General features: G+C 41.9%; 4 protein-coding genes across 7 annotated transcripts in view; all 4 read left to right on the top strand.

Moving 5' to 3' along the window:
- The first annotated feature begins 1064 nt into the window (after window positions 1-1064).
- rnf183 (ring finger protein 183) lies at window positions 1065-6365 on the top strand. 2 transcript variants are annotated; one of them, XR_006379211.1, is made up of 3 exons: window positions 1065-1267; window positions 1973-5778; window positions 5888-6365. XR_006379211.1 is itself a non-coding variant. In XM_044208274.1 (2 exons), the coding sequence occupies exon 2, from the start codon at window positions 2032-2034 to the stop codon at window positions 3001-3003; it is 972 nt and encodes a 323-aa protein (XP_044064209.1). In that variant the 5' UTR covers window positions 1065-1267; window positions 1973-2031; the 3' UTR covers window positions 3004-5779. The 2 variants fall into 2 exon arrangements, 1 of the variants encoding a protein (XP_044064209.1); XM_044208274.1 differs by lacking the exon at window positions 5888-6365 and having other exon boundaries at window positions 1973-5779.
- Window positions 6366-7893: 1528 nt separating this feature from the next.
- Window positions 7894-10965, top strand: mgat1a (alpha-1,3-mannosyl-glycoprotein 2-beta-N-acetylglucosaminyltransferase a). Its single transcript, XM_044208271.1, has 3 exons — window positions 7894-8139; window positions 8444-9377; window positions 9612-10965. The coding sequence occupies exons 2-3, from the start codon at window positions 8745-8747 to the stop codon at window positions 10308-10310; spliced, it is 1332 nt and encodes a 443-aa protein (XP_044064206.1). The 5' UTR covers window positions 7894-8139; window positions 8444-8744; the 3' UTR covers window positions 10311-10965.
- A 519-nt stretch (window positions 10966-11484) lies between these two features.
- sh3bp5la (SH3-binding domain protein 5-like, a) lies at window positions 11485-17946 on the top strand. 2 transcript variants are annotated; one of them, XM_044208272.1, is made up of 6 exons: window positions 11503-12256; window positions 12745-12807; window positions 13256-13384; window positions 14438-14602; window positions 15267-15440; window positions 15728-17946. In XM_044208272.1, exons 1-6 carry the CDS (start codon window positions 12023-12025, stop codon window positions 16271-16273), a joined length of 1311 nt encoding a protein of 436 aa, XP_044064207.1. In that variant the 5' UTR covers window positions 11503-12022; the 3' UTR covers window positions 16274-17946. The 2 variants fall into 2 exon arrangements, with proteins under 2 accessions (XP_044064208.1, XP_044064207.1); XM_044208273.1 differs by lacking the exon at window positions 15267-15440 and having other exon boundaries at window positions 11485-12256.
- Window positions 17947-18089: 143 nt separating this feature from the next.
- Window positions 18090-19605, top strand: part of gabbr1a (gamma-aminobutyric acid (GABA) B receptor, 1a) — a 72934-nt gene continuing 71418 nt past the window's right edge. Inside the window, exons 1-2 of one of the 2 annotated variants that reach the window (XM_044208269.1) lie at window positions 18090-18925; window positions 19322-19374. The gene's annotated coding sequence lies outside the window, so the exon portion shown is untranslated. The remainder of the gene's footprint in view (window positions 18926-19321; window positions 19375-19605) is intronic. The other variant, XM_044208268.1, reaches the window with a different exon arrangement.

The raw sequence follows: 19605 nt of genomic DNA, 5'->3' as shown, positions 1-19605 counted from the left end.
TGTCAGCTTTTTTTCTGGTTTTAATTACAGCAGGAAGTTCAATATTCAGCAGTATTGTTCAACAACTTATTTTTAGATGTGTTATTTGAATAGCCTCCTATCATCCTCTTGGTTAACAACAAAGGGTCTGTGTGAGTTTGGAATACAGTTTTCTATAGAAATATTTTACAAAATCACTATTGGTGCATAAAAAAACATCCAATTCTCACAATAAAAATACAGATTTGACATTTTTAACACATCTATTTTTCTAGCTTGGAATACCACCAGTGTGTTAACTTGTTCGCCAATACAAAATGTTATGCCATATGCATCCTTCATAAGAAAAACTGACTTCTGAGGGCATTCAAAGGTTCTCATACTGCAACATGTTTGTGTTACATTAAGAGTGAAACATCACTCCGTTTGAGGAAGAGCTGTTTGACAAAGCAAACAAAACTGTTCTGTGTAGTTTTGATGTTCATATTTAATGTAAGTATGTATCAGTTATGGTCTTTACACACATTGTCTTGTCATGAGTTAGTCAGGGTGTATTCTCAGAGATAACCCAAAATCTCAGATGAAAAGGGAGTAACCAGGACTGTGCAGGGAGAAAAGGTTAAGATAGGTAGCTGTTGTTGTTTCAGGTGGTAAACTCACAAAGTGATGAGAGTGGTGGAGGTATGACAGGTATGAGGTGCTCATACTGTTTATGCAGTGTTGACAGTACTGCACCCATGTCTTTTTATGCAGCGACTGGATTTTTCCCAACAGTCACTATTGTTTTTCTTGATTCATATCACAAATACAGTTGCATAGAGCAAAATAATATTTGTGCCTCTCTACCATCATACCTTCATGCTTCACTGACACCATATCTGCCTCTAAGTAAAACTATAATACCAGTATGATATACGTTCTGCTGTGTGAGTACACAGACATGAGAGTTATCTAGTAAATTACCTGATTATCTACATATTCTACACAACACTGACTTAGTACTGCTGGTCCAACTGGTCTGACAAGAGGAGAGAAAAAGGGAAGGGGGTGGGGTGGAGGCAGCCAGGAGGAGGGTTCAGATGAGGCAGTGCTGTGTCACAATTAGAAAGCAAGATATAAGAGGAGAACAGACAGACCAAAGAAGTTACAGAGTAAAGCTTTTAGTTTGTTTTTTTGGTAATGAAGTTTGGTGATGTGCAAGTTTTTACCGCAAAAGGATTATCTAACTTGTGATATCCTTGTGATATCATCTCTGACGACGTGATCCAACATTCATCTACCTTAGCGGGTCAGTGTGTGCCTACAAATTCTGTCCAATTATTTACTTTCTTGTTCTTTGACGTAAGAAAGTTTTTCTCTGATGCTCTTAGCTACCAAACTCACGTCTCTTGTTTTAAAGCCCCTAAATCCTTAATTAACAGAAACTTGTACACTTGTAACTAAACCTAAACTTGTTGCAAATGTCAAAATGCATTTTCTACAATTTGAAGGAGATCAGCTGCTAAAATGTTGATTGTGTGCCTCCTACGGATTTAAAACTTTGAGTTAATGACTGACTATGTAAGATGGAATGTTTGCTATGACATTTCATAACAATGCCACACACCAATGCCAGCCTTGGTTTAGTTTTACAGGTTTCAACCCACTAAGACAGCAGGATCATAAAAAAAAAGCATTAACTCAAATCTATTTGAAGCAGTTCTACAGTTCTCATTACAGACATGTTTGTTGGTGATCTCTGTGCAGGAAAGCCTATTAAACAAATACAGAAACTCATTATCAAGGTAAAATTGCCACATGTATGTTTAATAAACGAAAAAAAAAATCAACACATAGCAGTTTAATACAGCAGAGATGAGATAGCAAGAGATTAGGCATTATTGCTTCATCATCATGAAACAGCACCGGTGACTGTGCAGGTAAATTCCTACAGTTTCCTGCTCTGCTAGTTTCTGGGAGCCAGTAAACTCATCTCAGCTTTATTTTTCCACAGCTCCTGTTGGAAAACTGTGAATCAGATTCCAGCTGGCACTCTAACATCATCCGTCCAACATGAGCGATGACGGGGGGAGACACAGGCCTGATGGTAGCTGGACCCAGAGCCACGGAGCCAGACAGGCCCCCAATGTCAAACCCAAACTCAGCCAGAAAGAGAAGAACAGCAAGGAGGACCAGTGGAAGATGGAGAAGCCTGCAAAAGTGAGGAGATCGAGGAGTAATGACTTGGAGAGGGTGGAAAGAGGCAGGAGGAGGGAACGAGACAGGTACCAGGGAGAAAGGAGCCAGCGGGGGAGGAGTGAGGAGGCCCGGAGACGAGACAGGAAAGAGAGAGAGAGCGACCGGAGGAAGGTGAAGCCCCCTGAAGATGATGTGGAGGACACTGAGTGCGCTGTGTGTTTCTGCACATACGATAATATCTTCAAGACCCCAAAGCTGCTGGCGTGTGGGCACACCTTCTGCCTGGAGTGCCTTGCTCGCATCAATGTGACCTCCCCTGAGCTCAAGACCCTGTCCTGCCCTGTATGTCGTGAGCTGACTGGGCTCCCCCACGGCCAGGACCTGCCCCGCCTGGGCAACAATCAGAACATCATAGGCAAACTCCCACCAGACATGCAGAGGGCACTGTCCATCCGCTTCAAGCGCAGTAAGGGCAAACTGCTCCTGAAGAACCCTCCTCCTAACAGTCAGACCAAGTCTAATATCCTCTCCCTGCCTAAAAAGAGTCAGGATGGCCAGGTGGCAGCAGGCGGTGACCTCCGCTTGAGTGCAATAGAGCAGGGAATAGTCCCAACCACAGTGGTGGACGTAGGCAGGCCTCCAAACAGGGTCAGAGGTCGCCTGCACAGGTTGTTCCGCTTGGACCAGTGCTACTATGCCGTGGTGGCATCCATCATCACCATCGCTGTTGCGCTCATGCTGGTGGGGATTCTGGCCTTTGTGATCCTACCGAATGTGATAATTAGGCCTGGTCATTCAATGAACCACACATCACACAGTCCCTCAGGTACATCGACAAGACCCTGAAGGGGGCAGGAGTGGAAGGGCTGTAGAGTTGAGACTAAAGTGGAGGGAGAGAATATCACACAATTGTGATTCTCAGTGATCCTTTTGCCTCTTTTTTCCTTTTGGTGAGTAATGGTGGAGGAAAAACTAAGCACTGGGACACATTCAAGCTGGTTTGCATGCAAAATTAGGAAATAAAGGAAAACAAGGACACAAAAGACTCAAAGTTGCACATGAAGGAAACAGGGAAGTTGTATGTAGAAGTATGTTTGTGTTCTTCTCTGAACGTGTTTGTGATTACTGTGAAAGCCAGAAATACTGTATATATAAAGAAACAGTGCATAATGATTAATAAACTGTAAATGTTGAAATGCACTAAACTCTGTGATGCAGATCCTTTGATTGCATCAGGCTGATTTCTATAGCCAGTTCAGGGTTTCTAGTTCTTACAAATTGTGTTTAGTGACCAACCCATTATACATAGCCATTGATGATTTACGTATTTAATATATGTTTTTTCTTTTCCTGGAGAATGGACTTTATTCCCCATAACACCATCAAATAAAACATTATTTGAGACATTGAAAGGTCATTGCTCAGTATTCCCAAAACACATGATGCTAATTCTATTTCTATAAACTAATCTGGATTTTGTTTATAATTTATTTTTAAATTAAACAACAACAGATGTATCCTGCCAGTCTAGGAAGTGGGAAGTTCCTGTCCATTTTCCTGACGCGTGTCCTCTAACGAGTCAAAACAAATTGATTACTTATTGGGTTTCAGAAACCTGCATGGCTTCTTTAGACATCTGATACCCTCTAGTGGTGTAAACAGACAAGTTAACAGGGTGGCTTGAATACTGAATGTGTCAGCTGCTCTTCAGGATGACAAACCTGTTTGACAGCATGAGTGTCTTTACCTTCCTGTCATTTTTTTCTGGCCTACTCAGGGAGTTCAGCAGCTTATATATTGCAATAAATTGTAACTATAGTCGGTAAAACTGACAAGTACAGATAGACCACACTTGCATGCAGCTAGTTTGAACTACTTTATGTACAGTTAGGTAGCTTAATCCAGTGGTTCCCAACCTAAGGGGTTGAGATAAGTAACGGTCTAGAAACAAATTTGTGTTGTCTTTGTTTTTTGTGTGAAATATTTGGCCTCAAATGATTATTTCATTGAAACCATCTCATGTGGAACTGCTAACAACTCACAGACATCTGAAACTCAACAAGCCAAAGGCCCCAACCAGACAACTTGTATTGGGGTTATAAGCCAAAAAGAAGAAACCACTGGTTAAATCTTTCACAATCCATTGTATTAACAAGCTTCTCATATTTTCGTTTAATGTAAAATCTGAAAAGTAACCAGTAAAAAAAGTAGAGTAAAAAATATGCATGTCCCTCTGAGATGTAGTGGAGTAGAAGAAGAAAGTAGCAAAAATGGAAATACTCAAGTAAAGTACAAGTATTTCAAAACTGTACCGTACTTGAGTAAATGTACTAGCAGTTACGTTCCACCACTGTGATCAGCTTATACAACATGATGCATTGTTATAGATAATGCTACCCAACAGTATGAAGTCATTTAAATGCGCTCCACCTTGACCAACTACAACATTAAAATGGTGCTTGGTACATGTTAAAGCATCAGTAATAATGCAATAACTATATAGTTATAACACTCGGAAAGGTGCAGTTATGTATAGTACTGTGTAGAGTACTTTTGATACTTGGGCACATTTAGCTGATAATACTTCTGCAGGCCTACTTGCAGGACTTTTATCCTACTTGTAACAGTATTTTCACAGTGTGTTATGAGTACTTTTTCCACCATTGCGTAAAGACACACCCACCTGAGCCCCCCTCCTGAACTATCGAGGCAAATATGGTCGCATGGACCAGAGCAGAAAAGACCCCCCCCCCTCCTCTAATCTACTTCTTACGCAAATTAACCTTTATACGTTATGTGACTGCTTGGATAGAGGTTGAACATTAGAACCCTTAAAGGAGAAAGTCCTGACACAGAAACGGTCTGCTGTGGATATTATCAACCACCATGGCTTCCACTCCCTCTGCGTCTGCCTTGTCTGCTGTTCTCCGGTGTCGAGGGAATATCTGGACCAGGAATCCGCCGACCAAGCGGCCTGCCTCCTCGGTTTACAGCCTCGGACTGGCCGGCGGGGTGGTGCGCGACTCGCCAGCTGAGCGCACCCGGTCAAACCATGTCTCAGCTTGGGAGGCTTTTCTCCAAGGAGAGCGTGTTGTGGTGGGAAGAAGACTGACTGTGGCGTATAAGTCGCCCCGGGTGGATGATAAAGTGCTGAGAAAAAAAGATTGCAGGGAAATTAATAAATTATGTCATCCAAAACTTTCGCAATCGCCAGGGGACGTGCCTGGTGTCCAAAACGCGCTGGTGCGTCAGTTGGCACGCAGACTGACATCTAACCTGCCTGGAAAAGACAAATGCTCTCAAATAATTCAAATGATTAAATACGAAAAATATGCTACACACATCTATAAAATGGTATTTGTTCAGGAAAGCAGAGAATTCCCAGCTGGCGTTTTGAAAGTCTCGATAACGTCAACGTGTTTTATGGGAAATGCAGGACAAATGCTGTCTTTTGCGTTAACTGGCTGGTCAACACTGAAGATTAACTGCTTATCTTTGGCTGCTCAGGTGTCAGATTTGATGTTTTTGAAGTTGTGTAGGTCCAGCAGCAGCCCTGATGATGTGCCACAGCATCTTCTGAGCCAACAGGATGAGGAAAACATTCAAAACAATGCACTGCAGGTGAGCGTCATAAGACTTAATTGGCTACTTTTAAAATGAGACACACAATTTATGTTACTACATTATTTATTATAGACTGTATGGAATCATTTTATACGTCCTCTTTCAGGAAAATGGACAAATCCACAATCCCACTGAGCTCGAGACTCAAGACTCCGGCTCTGGACAAAGGATCACAGAGGACAGACCTGACTGAGAGAGAGTCCAAGGCCTCCGCACCAAAAATACACACTGTGATCTAACCTTATTTATTGACTTTTACTTGGCTTTCACAAAACACAACCCACATCTCGACTTCAACCCAGTGATATAAGAAAACAGCTGGTTGTTTTAAGAGCTTTTTTTTTGCTTAAAGCAATAGGCCTACTGTAACAAGAAATTCCTGTAAAACCTGAAACACGTGCACTGTTCATAGTACTACATTTCTTTTAAGTATTCTAGTCCTGGAGGAGGTGGATAGTTAAAATAATGGCAGTAGCCTACATTTCATTTTGGAGCTTACCCTGTATGTTTTGCACAAACGCTTATTATGCAAACATTGTAGAATAAAATTTCCATTTGGAATTGAGTCAAAGTATAACATCACACACAATGGACATATTCAATTGCTTGTTTTTTCACTGTGAAATATATTGGACTAAATATATAGAGTCTCACAAGGATTCAGAGCCAGTACAAGGTCACTTGCATAAATGCAGCCTACTTTTAAATGTTCCACCTGTTTTAAGGATGTGCTGTATGGTATGAGAGTCATGACTGCTATCACTGAAATAGTGGTGGAAGAAGTAATTCAGATATTTTACCTTAGTAAAAGTAGCAGTACAACAATCTAAAAATACTCTGTCTTGCATTCAAAATCTTCAAAAGTAAATGGACTGTACTTGTATAGCGCCTTTCTAGTCTTCAGATCACTCAAAGCGCTTCACACACACACTACATATCGCATTCATACACTGATGGCAGAACTGCTCATCAGTACAAAGAAACTAATTAATCATTCACACACACCGAGTGGAGCAATTTGGGGTTCAGTGTCTTGCCCGAGGACACTTCGACATGTGGGCCGAGGGAAGCCGGGATCGAACCGCCGACCACAGCCGCCCCCAGTTTAATGTGCTTATAGGCATGTTTTGTTACGTTTGGACAGAGCCAAGCTAGCTGCAAATAAGCATGTCCCAAAATGTCTACCTTTTCCTTTAAAGCTAGTGTTAGTGCAGGACTTTTACATATTAATTAATGACCGTTACAGTCGAGCCCAAACGAGTTCACACAATGCTGATTAAGCCTATCACCGCCAGGTAAATCTCTCTGTATTTAGCAGTATAAGGAGTTTTTAAATCTGATGTCTGTGGCGACATTCCCACGCTGGCTCACCGGTAATGATGCGATTTAAGCCAACCGGCAATGATTGGTTTGGTTTTGAGCTCCACGATTATTGTGTCCATTGCTGCAAAAAAATAAAGGTCCAGCTATTACATTTACTCTACCTAAATAATGGATTATTGTCTTAGAACTGCGGAAATTTCTCTGTATTTTTGTAACTATTTCTGAACAGGAGCCTGGAGCTCACTGTAGGCATAAATCATAAGCATGAGCCGACAGGGTTTGTGTAATTAATCTCCCTGCCAGAAAGAGGAGATAAAAGTTCCGCACTCCAGCTTTAAGTAGCCTTCAGTAAAGTTACTTGAGTTAATGCAGGTTAAGCCTACTTTGTTACAGTCCACCACTGCTGCTGAAACACTATTCAGATAAAAATGCAAAAACAGCATCACAGAGTCCTTCCCTGTTTGTTTTCATTCCCGTCTATCTAGAAATGACAAAGTCCTCTATTGATCCAAAATATATTTGCCTTTCTTTCCCTGAAACCTATGCAAATTACATGCACTACCTCTGCAGCTCAAGCTGAAAAATACATTGTTACAGCAGGTCTCTATTTAATTAAAAGCCGGTTTTATTAGCCTGCTTGTCTCTTCATTCGCATATTTCGAAGCCACGGTGTGTGAAAGGCAGACAAATCTTTACAAAGACATCAAAGTCTGCATAATTAGCTCTGCAGAGAGCAGCTCAGACGTCAAAGTGTTGTGTAATTTCTCAAGGTGACAGTTAGGGCGGGACTTCCCGTGACTGCCCGCTACCCAGGAAGTCGTCGTGTTACTTTTCTCCTCCTCCTCTTCCAGTCTTGCGAGAAAAGAGAGAAACTAAGGGACGTTAAGTTGCTTTCATAGCCCGGAAACTAGAAGGAGAACAGTTTCACAGCGGCTCCATAAGGCCTCTCGGCTCCTGTCGTTTGCCTTTGCCGATTGTCATCGAAGAAACGGTGCAGAAATGGCCACAAGAGGAAGAAATAGTCACACAGTCAAGGTAAAGGCTAATTTCAACACGCTCCTCCTCACGCTACAGTATTTAGGCCTACAGTCTGTCGAGTAAAACCTGTCTGTCGAGCAGCAGCGAGGTCGAAAGTCATGTTTGTAGTTGTTTTTCAGTCTTAATAACACGCTGTTTGGCTTATTTGACGAGGCAGCTACAGGTGATAAGAGAAAAATCGACCAGAGGCAGTTGGGTGAATCATCACTCCAGTTTACATGAAGCAACTTCCTACAAAATAGAAATTAACTTGCCTGATTTCCTGTTTTTTTAAAAGTACGTTATGTTCTTATTATTTCAGGTGGAAGAGGATATCGAAAGTTGAGAATCTGACAGAATCACAACTTTTCACCAATATGAGTCCTGCCCTTCATCATATTTTGTCCATCTTCGCCTTCATTGACACTGTATTGTGTCCTTATACCTTTATTTACGGCACAGTGAGCCAACAAGCTGCAACCCCAGATCTCTGATTATGTGCTTGTAATGATACACAGGCTGCCCTTCCCATATCTCATTCCTATTGTCTGTAACAAGGACACGTCTTTCTATTCAGACCCTGTCCTCTTGAACTCACCTCCCTCCCTTTGGGTTTCTGGGCCATGCTCCGTAAGAAAGGCTCTCTCATTCTTTGTGGTACGTTCCTGTTTGTCACCTGGAACGCCATACTAGTGCTTCTGCTCTGGGGCAGACCCCCACCTGGCCAGCTGGGTGAGCCTGGCCGAGAGCAGAGCGAAGTGGCTGAAAGGCCAACCAATGATGTGGTGGGAGATGTGCTCCGAATGGCAAATGCGTTCGAAGCAGAGCTTGAAATGCAGAAAGAAATCCTGCTGCAGATCCAGAATTATCAGTCACTGTGGGAGCCATCAAACAAAGACAGACCAAAGGTTGTCGTCCCCCGTCAGCCTGTCATTCCTATCCTGGTAATCGCCTGTAACAGGGTCACCGTGAGGCGCTGCTTGGACAAACTCTTGCAGCACCGTCCTTCAGCAGAGCTGTACCCAATCATAGTGAGTCAGGACTGTGGACATGCAGAGACTGCTGAGGTGATTCGTTCTTATGGAAATCAAGTAACTCATCTGAAACAGCCGGACTTGTCAGATATCGCTGTGCAACCACAGCACAAGAAGTTTCAGGGTTACTACAAAATCTCCAGGCATTACCACTGGGCTCTCAACCAAGTATTCAAGACCCTTTCTCATTCCTCTGTTGTGATTGTAGAGGATGACCTGGAGGTAATCATATCATCAATTAGTGGCATTAAAGTGTTCCAGTTAATGCTTTTATATGTATATTACATGGATACACGTGGTTACATTTAAATGTTCATTCTTTTATATATCATTAAAAAACAATGCATAGTTTCCATATTTCACAGCTGTTGTGTTATTGTATCCTTAAAACAGTTGATTTCACTTGTTGACAAGGGTCATGTAAACTGAAATTTAGTTATTTATCTCCTACTCTAGGTGGCGCCAGACTTCTTTGAATACTTCAGAGCCTTGCTGCCACTCCTGAAATCTGACCCCAGTCTGTGGTGTGTGTCAGCATGGAATGACAATGGCAGGGATGGCTATGTGGATCCAGGCAAGGCTAACCTGCTCTACCGGACGGACTTCTTTCCCGGTCTGGGATGGATGCTCCTCAAGGAGGTGTGGGAGGAGCTGGAGCCCAAGTGGCCCGCTTCATTCTGGGACGACTGGTTGCGTCAGCCAGAGCAGCGCCGCAACCGTGCCTGTATACGCCCCGAGATCTCACGAACTTTAACCTTTGGCCGGCAAGGCGTGAGTCTGGGTCAGTTTTATGACAAGTACCTGCGATACATTAAACTGAATACCGAATTTGTGCCTTTCACCAAGTTAGACCTGAGTTACTTGAAGGAGGAGACGTACAGAAAAGTTTTTGAGAAGGAGGTTTACAGTGCTCCTATGGTGACATATGAAGATGTCAAGCAGGGGCAGCTGAAAGGACCCGGGCCCTTCCGCCTTCAATACTCAAGTAAGGACAGTTTCAAAGTGATGTCCAAAAACCTGGGAATCATGGATGACTTGAAGTCTGGAGTCCCAAGGACAGGATACAGAGGGGTTGTCAGTTTCATCTCAAGAGGACAGAGAATCTACTTAGCCCCTCCTCCAGGATGGACCCAGTATGATACCACCTGGAGCTGATGACACAGCCCAAAGCCTATGTGCAGAAGCCTTTTTGTAATCTCTAATTGTCAGTTGGGGAACGCATTCCAAACCAAAGACTTATCTCCTTAAAGTTTCTCTTTGATTGAATGATATGTCTAGCTCATCGTCCTTGATAATGCGGAATGGATTGTCCCTCTTTCTGGTGTAGGAGTTATTGCCAATGCCACTCAGGTCTTTTTCATTATTCCAAAAACATTTCTTACAGTGTTGGATACAGCCTAAGCAATTTGTCAGACATAACTGCTGTTATTCTGTGGAAATCTATTTTTATATTATGCTAATTGTGCACATGATTTTCATTAATGAATTCAATGCAATTCCATAGTTTGCCACTTTTGTTTAAATTATTTGCAATTTCTGGTAGCCTGTATGAACTGTTTGTGTCTCGTACAAATATGAAAACAATCTGTGGTATGGTTGCTTATGGTGGTGGTGACTGGTCATAACTGCAGTATAATCTGTCATATGATTCTCAGTGTTTGTCTTTAATGAAAATCAGCTCTTCCTGCTTACATTTTACAGTCAAATCATTTTGTTTAATGATTCTCCAATGTAGTGCTCCTTGCAGGTTTGTTACCTTGCAAACTGACATTTGTGTTTGTATATTTTCGGAATAAAAAACAATACATAATTTTGCTTTTTAATGAGTTGCTTAATTCAGTTAGCTTTTACAGAAAGAATACCATGTTCTCGGTTCATATTATCTAATATATTACAGTACCAGTAACTAATATCCACTTAGGAAGTTATTACAAACTCAATCTGTGCAGCCAAACATTATTCAAACCCACAGAACATTATTTTAAATTCTAGTAGAGCTCCCAAAGTTTACAAACATACCAACTATGTGAGGAGGAATTTTGGGGAAATGTGATGCACAAGATTTTCATACGATGGAAATGTGCAGCCATATAAATATGGAGTCATTGGTTGAAGTTTGGATCAAGCAGATCCAGAATATATATGATACTGTCGGATCGTGTGGAATAAGATTATTCAAAAAATGCTACGTAAGGGGAAATAAAATGGGAAAACTATAACACAAATGAAACATTAGATTTCTAAAATATAGTGAATATAATAATTTGTAATACTCGGTGTATTACAAATTAGCTGTGCATGTTTGCACTTGTCGCCATGACAGGAATTCATTCGTTTCATTTGACAGTGTTGGTCGTGTCTACGGTAGCCGCCCTGGCCCAAACGTTGTAGCGCGTCCCTTTCCAAACTAATACTCGTCTGTATCTGTTTACTTCATTTGTAATGATGATGTGAGACCAAAACCGCTAGCTAGCTAGCCTAGCTAAAGTAATGGAGAACCGGTAAGAGATGGAGGAAAAAACACATGTGATGGGGGGACATAGTGATGGTCCTCCTTTTACTTTTCATCGCATGATAGCTATTTCTTCTCACCTGTTTGCTGTAAAGCAACCGTTAAATTCTCACTGACGGCGTTAGCCTGTTAGCGTGCTAGGTTGCAGGCGAGGTTAGCTTCAGTGAGTTCGTGTTTCGGTGTGATTAGATATGGCAGATTGCAAACTCAACATCAGTCGCCACCACTGGAATTGTTTTCTAATTTACCCCTGCTGAATTGTTGTAGGACCGCGCTTTTAGGTTAATTAGCCATCACGTCTGCTGGTGAAGGAACCTTAGCTAACGCTGCTGCTAGCAAAACTATCTGGCCTGGAATGGAGCCAGGCGACTTGCGAGAGAGCCCCGCCGGGTCCGGGGAGTCAGATGCTGGGCATTGGAGGGAGGTTATTCCCGGTGGGGATGAGGAGATCAAAGCTGCCGAAACTAATGGAAACACACCTGAGGCGGTTCTTAGGGACACCTGCGAGGAAGACGAAAGTGAAAAACAAAAAAGCGTGGGAGAGCAATTACACAGTCCCTACGAGGAGGAACTGGACCCCAGAATCCAGGTATGAGAGCCATCGGCTGATATTTGCTCTGTTAAGTATCCATTTCACCTAACCAACCTTAAAATAGGATGACATGTTAATCAGCAAGGCTGTAATTATTGTTAACGGTACCTGGGTGGGTAATACTGGATTGCTTTTGGTTAAGCCTAACGGAGAGGTGTGTCGGAATAAAAACATTAAATTATTTATTTTTTGTGATTTGTGTTAGTTTCATAATACTATAATCTGTGCAAATCCGGTTGTCAGATCATAAGTGATTATCTTGTCAGTTGACACAAAACTGCACCAACCTGTCCATTGCTCCATAGTAACATAACATACCATACCATACCATTACTGTCAAACAATTGCAGCGTTATTACATTTAAATGTAGTTCTAATACATAAGATACAGACTGGAGCTAATTTCACCCATTATGTATGTGTTAGAAGCATATACAATTTCTTTGTCTAGTTGTAAATGTGCATGATTTTTCTCTTTCCCACAGGAGGAGTTGGAGCATCTCAATGAAGCCAGTGCAGAAATCAACAGACTAGAACTTCAGTTGGATGTAAGTAAAAATACACATTTCTTAGTGAAAAATACACTTTCCACCCAATTAGGCGCATTTGTTCAGTCTTCCTACATCTGACTGAAAAATATGGAAAACAGACTGAATAAAAATGCTTTGATTTTGAAACAAAACTCATGAGAAATATGAAAAGAGCATTTACTACCACCATGGGAATTGCTTGTGAGTCTGTCTCTGTTGTTAAATATTTTAGTAGTCTACCCAGAAGCTGCTAATCAATATGATAATTTTGTTTTCAGTATCTCTAAGCATATGGTCTGGAAAAATCAGAACTCTTAGTGCCATTGGTAGAAAATGTATTGGTGCTGATAGTTTGACACTCATGGAAGTGATTGCTCACTTGCAGCCATACTTCCGTGTGAAATCTAATCAGTCGTTCCATTACAGGTAAATCTAATCTTGTCACTTTCATGCATTTATCATCCAGGATGCCAGATCAGGGTACCGGAAGATCCTCACAGAGTCTGCCAGGAAGCTAAATGCTCAGAGCTCTCAGCTTGGTAGCTGCATAGAGAAAGCAAGACCCTACTATGAAGCTCGTCGCCTTGCGAAAGAGGTACACACAAAGTGTCTAAAAATGTGTACTTTACTTGTGTCCCACGTGTTTAAAATATTGTTGTTTAAAAGGGAAACTGGAGTAATGTATGCCTTTTTAAATGGTTAATGGACTGTACTTGTATAGTGCCTTCCTAGTCTTCGCTTCACACACTACATATCACATTCACCCCATTCACACACTGATGGCAGATGCTAACTGCTAATCATTTACACACACACACACCCCAAAGGCACAGCCCTCAGGAGCAATTTGGGGTTCAGTGTCTTGCCCAAGGACACTTCAACATGCTGGATGGGAAGCCGGGATGCATCAAAGTTCATTTTATTTACAGTTGCTCTACATCCTCCTGGATCCATTTTTCATATACGTTGCAATCTATTCATAACTTTGTCATCTTGATTGTCCATACTGTAATTTTATTATGTTGGACCCTTTGCTCCTGTTCCTATTTAGCACTAAAATGCATCTTGGGGTGAACATAGACAAGATTTTGATGGTCACATCTCCATATTGCAGTGATTTCAGTTTTCAACATCTTAAAGTAAATCTGAGCAGGGAAGAGAACTCATTCAATATGCATGTGAAATTCTTTGTAATGCCAGGCGTGAACAGCGACCCATCGTAGAAAAGGTTTCTACGATAGAACACTCCTGGACGAATGAGGGACTACACCGTCTTAACAGCGACCCATCTTAACTGGATGTAGCCCTACTCACAATTTGGATAAAAGATACTTTTTGTTCTTACAGAAGTACTAGCTGTGTGAGATTTGCCTTTATGTGAAATTGTTAACAGTTAAATATACAAATTTAAATACAATTATTTGAATGGCAACAGATTGTTTTTCTTTACTTACTTCTTCCAACATTTACTGTGGACTTACTGGTGGACTTAATTTTATTAAACTTGAAGCATTTCAAATCAACAACTATGATTTGCAAATACAGTTTGACAGAGATTTGATTGTAATTGAACTTAACAGAACAGAGGGTCGTGTCCTTGTCATATTCCACTTCTGTTGGCTGTAAAAGTTTTGTCTGCTCTCTGTAGGCACAGCAGGAGACCCAGAAGGCAGCTTTGAGCTATGAGAGAGCGGTTTCTATGCACACAGCTGCCAGGGAGATGGTCTACGTGGCAGAGCAGGGCCTGATGGCTGATGGCAAGAACACCCTGGATCCCACCTGGCAGGAGATGCTCAACCACGCCACCGCCAAGGTAACACAGAGAAGGAGGTACATATGCTATAAAACAATGGTGTTAAATGACACCAGACCTGGGTTGAGTGGGCCACATACAGTAGGTGCAGGATGGGTCTGGTGTCTCAAATAGGATGATATGTTTTTCAGCAAGGTTAAACATTCACTGTAAAGTACAAAGAACAAAAAATGAGGGTGCATCTAAAATATGGTGACACAGGAATAATACAAGATTAATCAGTGTCAGTGTAAGTCCATTACCTTGTTGTTTTTTGAGCATTTTTACATCTACTCGACAAACGAGCAATGGTCTTTTTAAAAGAGTACTCCACCGATTTAGCATTGCACTCCTATAACACTGTCAGACTCATGATGGACAGTTATAAAAGGATCAAAATCAGTGCAGCAGAACCAGAGATATCATCTTTCTTTATTCCACACATTCTTCTTCATTGTCAAAATCTGCCCCCTACATTACCCACAATACAACGTGACCATGGACAATTCGGTCAGAGATTCGGGTATGTGGCTTATTTTCACATATGCAGTAGTACTCCCCAAGACTTGTGAACAGACTTTGATGTGTAAAATCGGTGGAGTTCCCCTTTAACTTCAACAGTTAGGGAGAGAGGTGACATGGAACTAGGGGCCCTAAACACCCTGCTGCTGCATGTCTGTCACAGGTGAATGAAGCCGAGGAGGAGCGACTCCGCAGTGAGAGGGAGCACATGCGCGTCACACACGCCTGTCAGGAGGCTGAGGCCCGGGTTCAGATGCTGCAAAAGTCCCTCAAAAGAGTCATCGTGAAATCCAAACCTTACTTTGAGATCAAGGCCCAGTTCAACCACATACTGGAGGTAATGCAGACATACAGAGCGCAGTAATACCTCTGTTTGTGAAACCCTAAGCACATAGATGTTCTGTGCAGTGGTCCATGTCCTCTCTCACTCCCAGTTTCCCATTCTCACAAAAAAAATTCAGTTCTGCTTGTGTAGTTGCGTTGTAAATATGCTGCTGAGTTGGCAAAAAATGCAGTAATATATTCTGTATTTTATGGATTTACTAGAGGTCACTGGTAGGTTGTGGCATAAAATCAATGTTGAAATTTATGATGAAAGTTGCCGTGCCTTCTGTGTGACTCCAGGAGAACAAGGCCAAAGTGCTGCAGCTGGAACAGCACGTAGCCAAGGTAAAGACCCGCTATTCCATCGCCCTTCGAAACTTGGAACAAATCAGCGAGCAGATCCACGCTCAGAGGGGGAGGGACCAGGCCGAGGGAGGATGCCCCACTGTCTGTGGTGGGCGGAGTTCCCCCGTTGGAGCTGAGTCCGACATCAGAGTTAAGAGAGAAGATGGAGCCTGCAGCGGTGGTGCGACGGGAACAGGTCGAGTGGATGGAGCCATCGACCTGGTGGAGAAATACAAGGAGAAGGAGAATGAAAAGGAGAGGGAGCGGGCAGGGTCGGATTCCCTTTCAGTCTTCAGCCTGCAGACCATCGCTTCCGACTTGGAGAAATATGACTCCGTTGAGCACCTCGGGAACCTCAGCGATGTAGGGAGCGTAACTGGGGATGAGGGGGAGAAAGAGAGAGGCGGAGTGATTGATAGAAGAGACAAGCTGACGGAAACATCCGCCAAAGAGCGCCAGCAGCAGTTCTACAAGCAGCACCACCGAAGCTTCAGTTTGTGAGGCTGTTAAAGATTTAACGGCTATAAACACTGCAAAAAAAAACAAACAAACAATGGGAGTTATCAAAAAAAGTATGAATTAGGGTAAACATCCCTAACACATAGGTACCAACCAAAGTATAAGACAGTGAATTAGCTGCAAATGTAAAACTGGAGTGATGCAATTGTAGGTGTATGATACTTGGTGTAAATAAGCACACATACGTTGACTGACATTATTCTAAAGCTGACACTGATCAATAGTTAATATTGCAGTCTAGTTAGAACACTACTGGAATCTAAAGAGCTTTCATTCCTCCAGGACAAGTATACTGTATATTCACCCCCTGTGAGGAATTCTGGGTAGAATTTGTTTCTTGAGCATGAAGGAACAGCGACGAAAGATCAAAAGCCCTGTTCGAACAGACATATTTAGAAAGGCGTCCTTTTTTACTTTCTCAGGCTAATCGTTGATCTAATTTGGTGAGGCTGGTGAAAACAAATCCCTCCATTGTTTTCCCCTCCAGTCGTGTCGAGTCTTATCAGCGATTGCTTCAAGGTAGAGGGGTGGCAGGGTCTCTCCATACACACTGAGATCCACACTCATATCCACCCGAATCAAGTCAGTGTGTAGGGAAAAATGACGAAAACGATTCTCTGTCCGTGCAGAGTGAAAGCATGTTCGAATTCACATTTCATATATTTATTTCCAGTAACATGCTGCAAGTAGTGCCATCTTTATTTTTGGCACAAGAGAATGCGTTTTTTGAAAATTCCTGAAATGATGAAAAGAATGAATGGAGTCTGAAGATGATAAAGACTCCGTTTGACTCTTTCCACTCTGACAGCATGCACTCCTAGTTGACTATTTAGACAGACATGTATGACATGTATTCAGGGCTATATGCTGAAACAAACACTGACGCCATTAAAGCTAAGATGATGAAGGTCAGCCATGTTTTCTTTTTTATGTCATTATGCTGTAGTCTTATGACTCAAAAGCCTTTCCCAAATTTGTATTGTTTGGATATTGTTTACATTTGTATATGTGGATTTCTTTGGCAGCAAATGCATTTCCTCTTTTGTTTGCCTTTTTAAAAAAGAAAGAAAGAAAAAGCCCTGTAATTTAAAGTGTGCCTTGACAGAACAAGTAACAAATTTGGCATGAGTAGTACTTTGTTGTAAACTCATCTGTAGTTCTGTTTAGAACCATTTAAAGAACAAGTGTGTGTGTGCCTTTTTATGATTTAAAACATTTTTTAATCAGCACCCAGGCACCATTCCCGATGAGACTTGAAGAGTTTCGATTTGTTTTTTGTTGATTTCTGTATTTTCTTTTTTGATATTGTACTTTGATTGTCAAAGTGTATGATGCAAAACAATGAAGTCAAGAAATGACTTGTAAATGTATGTAATTATTACAAAGCTGGAAAATAATGACATGTACAGTTACATGTGTCACTGATTTGAATATTTGACAAGTGTGTTGTACAGATGTTCTGGATACCCACAGGATGTCTTATGTATTTAAATCATTGTTGTTGGAGTTTATCTGAAACACCTCACCATCACTTCTGTCTTAACAATTAGTCTTCACCCGTTTAATGGCATTAGTGAATTAGTTAGAATGTCATTCGCTGTTTCCAATTTATGCATTGTGATACCTATAATCAATAAACCAAACATACTTCTTGGGCTTGCTTGATTTCCATATTTATTTGATATATTGTAGGACTTGTTGTAGAAGTGTATGTCAAGAGGCAGGATAGGATGTGAATCCCTGTTTTGCAGATACAGGAAGAAGGATGGCGAGAGAGGAGGGAGAGGTTATGTCTTCCCCAGCCTTCCTTCAATTATTCAGCAGATGTATAAATATGAAGCAGGATGCTGATCTCAGAATAGATGGCAGAAGAGGAACAGATAATGGTGGGAAGGAGAAAAAAGGGGTAGATGAAGGAGTCGATGGGCTTTGATTTAATAGATGACCAGTGTTGTAGAAATGACGGACAGCTGCTTGGTTGACTTAACTCCAAAGAGCTTTAGAAAAAGGCTTAACAAAGTAGTCACTGTTAATACCACAGGGCCATATCTGCACCTCCATCCGTGTCTAGTCCTCCTGCCGTGATATAATTATTCACGGTGGGATAAATCCGCAAGCTTATCATACACAAAGCCTCCTCGTAAGATATTATGATATTTTACTGTTGTGGGCCTACACCTTAGCGCGTTTCATCTTGGAAGGGGGGGGATCAGATAAATGCGTGAGAGAGGGACTGTTACGCACGGTGCGTCTCCATCATGACGTCGTGAATTAGCTCAAGATCGTAGAGGGGGAGAGAAAAAAAGAGAGGAGTGTGGTGAATCGGTGTTTCGTCGTTTATTGGGATGCGTTTGTATATAGTGCCTGTATATTTTTTGTATGGATTTAGGTCATTTCTTACCATTGCCATGCGTAACTGCAATACATGGAAAGAAACCGAATAAGATACGTTTTGTTTTTGTAACATTCCGTTTACGAACGGAGCAGCTTGCACATTTATAGCCATATTAATACAGCCATAAAAATCGTTGCAAAGATGCATATTTTTACCAAATAATCCGACACTGGGCTTTCCCTGGCGTGTCCCATCCGGAGGACGCACTGTTATCTTGACTGAGCGCATCGAAACTAATAGTAAGTACACATGCTACAGCTTTGCTTCAGGGGGCTAGATGCTACTATTACTGTAGGTCGCAATATTAGACTACATCTATTCAGAAAATGCTCCATTTCCCGTGTAGATCATCTAGACCAAATTCGCTCCTCATTTTGTATGCAAAGGCCATACATTTTCGATGGGCACAGGCCAGATTTGTTTTCAGTTCCTTCTTGTAAGAAACCATCACCATCCTGTCTGCATTTACCTTTTTATGCGTTAGAAAGGGAGGATAACATGGTGAGATTTTACACCTTTTTAAACAACACGCAGCCGGTTTAAGCAGATGACATGTTTTTCTAGACGCTACTTTTGAGATCCATTCATATGAGGGACTATACGGGCTTGTTAATATGGTCGGCCTTTCTCTACAGGCCATCACGGATTCCCTCGTCAACAGCCGACAAGTAACTACCGGCAGCATACGGTTGGTGGCACCCTTACTGTGACCCTCACGTCTCAATAGTTCAGCATCAGCCATGCAAAATACAGCATCTGGGTCTATGTGCATGTACGGTGTGGACCTGCGTAGAGCTTGGAAATAGCCACTACATGCTTCTCAGCAAGTGTAAGCTGTCTTTGGTGCTGCAATGGACCGGATCATCCCTTTCTATTGCAGCTTCCGGCATTATAAACACACAAGGAAGTAGACAACAGT

This window comes from Siniperca chuatsi, linkage group LG9, assembly GCF_020085105.1.
Source record: "Siniperca chuatsi isolate FFG_IHB_CAS linkage group LG9, ASM2008510v1, whole genome shotgun sequence".
Lineage (NCBI taxonomy): Eukaryota > Metazoa > Chordata > Actinopteri > Centrarchiformes > Sinipercidae > Siniperca > Siniperca chuatsi.
The sequence above is the reverse complement of the archived record's forward strand: the minus strand, read 5'-3'. Positions and strand labels throughout refer to the sequence as shown.

Bases quoted from the DNA above. Each gene is read 5' to 3' on its own strand.
- rnf183 (XM_044208274.1), top strand. From the start codon at position 2,032: ATGAGCGATGACGGGGGGAGACACAGGCCTGATGGTAGCTGGACCCAG.
- mgat1a (XM_044208271.1), top strand. From the start codon at position 8,745: ATGCTCCGTAAGAAAGGCTCTCTCATTCTTTGTGGTACGTTCCTGTTT. The intron at 9,378-9,611 runs GTAATCATATCA...CTCCTACTCTAG, and splicing joins TTGTAGAGGATGACCTGGAG to GTGGCGCCAGACTTCTTTGA.
- sh3bp5la (XM_044208272.1), top strand. From the start codon at position 12,023: ATGGAGCCAGGCGACTTGCGAGAGAGCCCCGCCGGGTCCGGGGAGTCA. The intron at 12,257-12,744 runs GTATGAGAGCCA...TCTTTCCCACAG, and splicing joins AACTGGACCCCAGAATCCAG to GAGGAGTTGGAGCATCTCAA. The intron at 14,603-15,266 runs GTAACACAGAGA...TGTCTGTCACAG, and splicing joins TCAACCACGCCACCGCCAAG to GTGAATGAAGCCGAGGAGGA.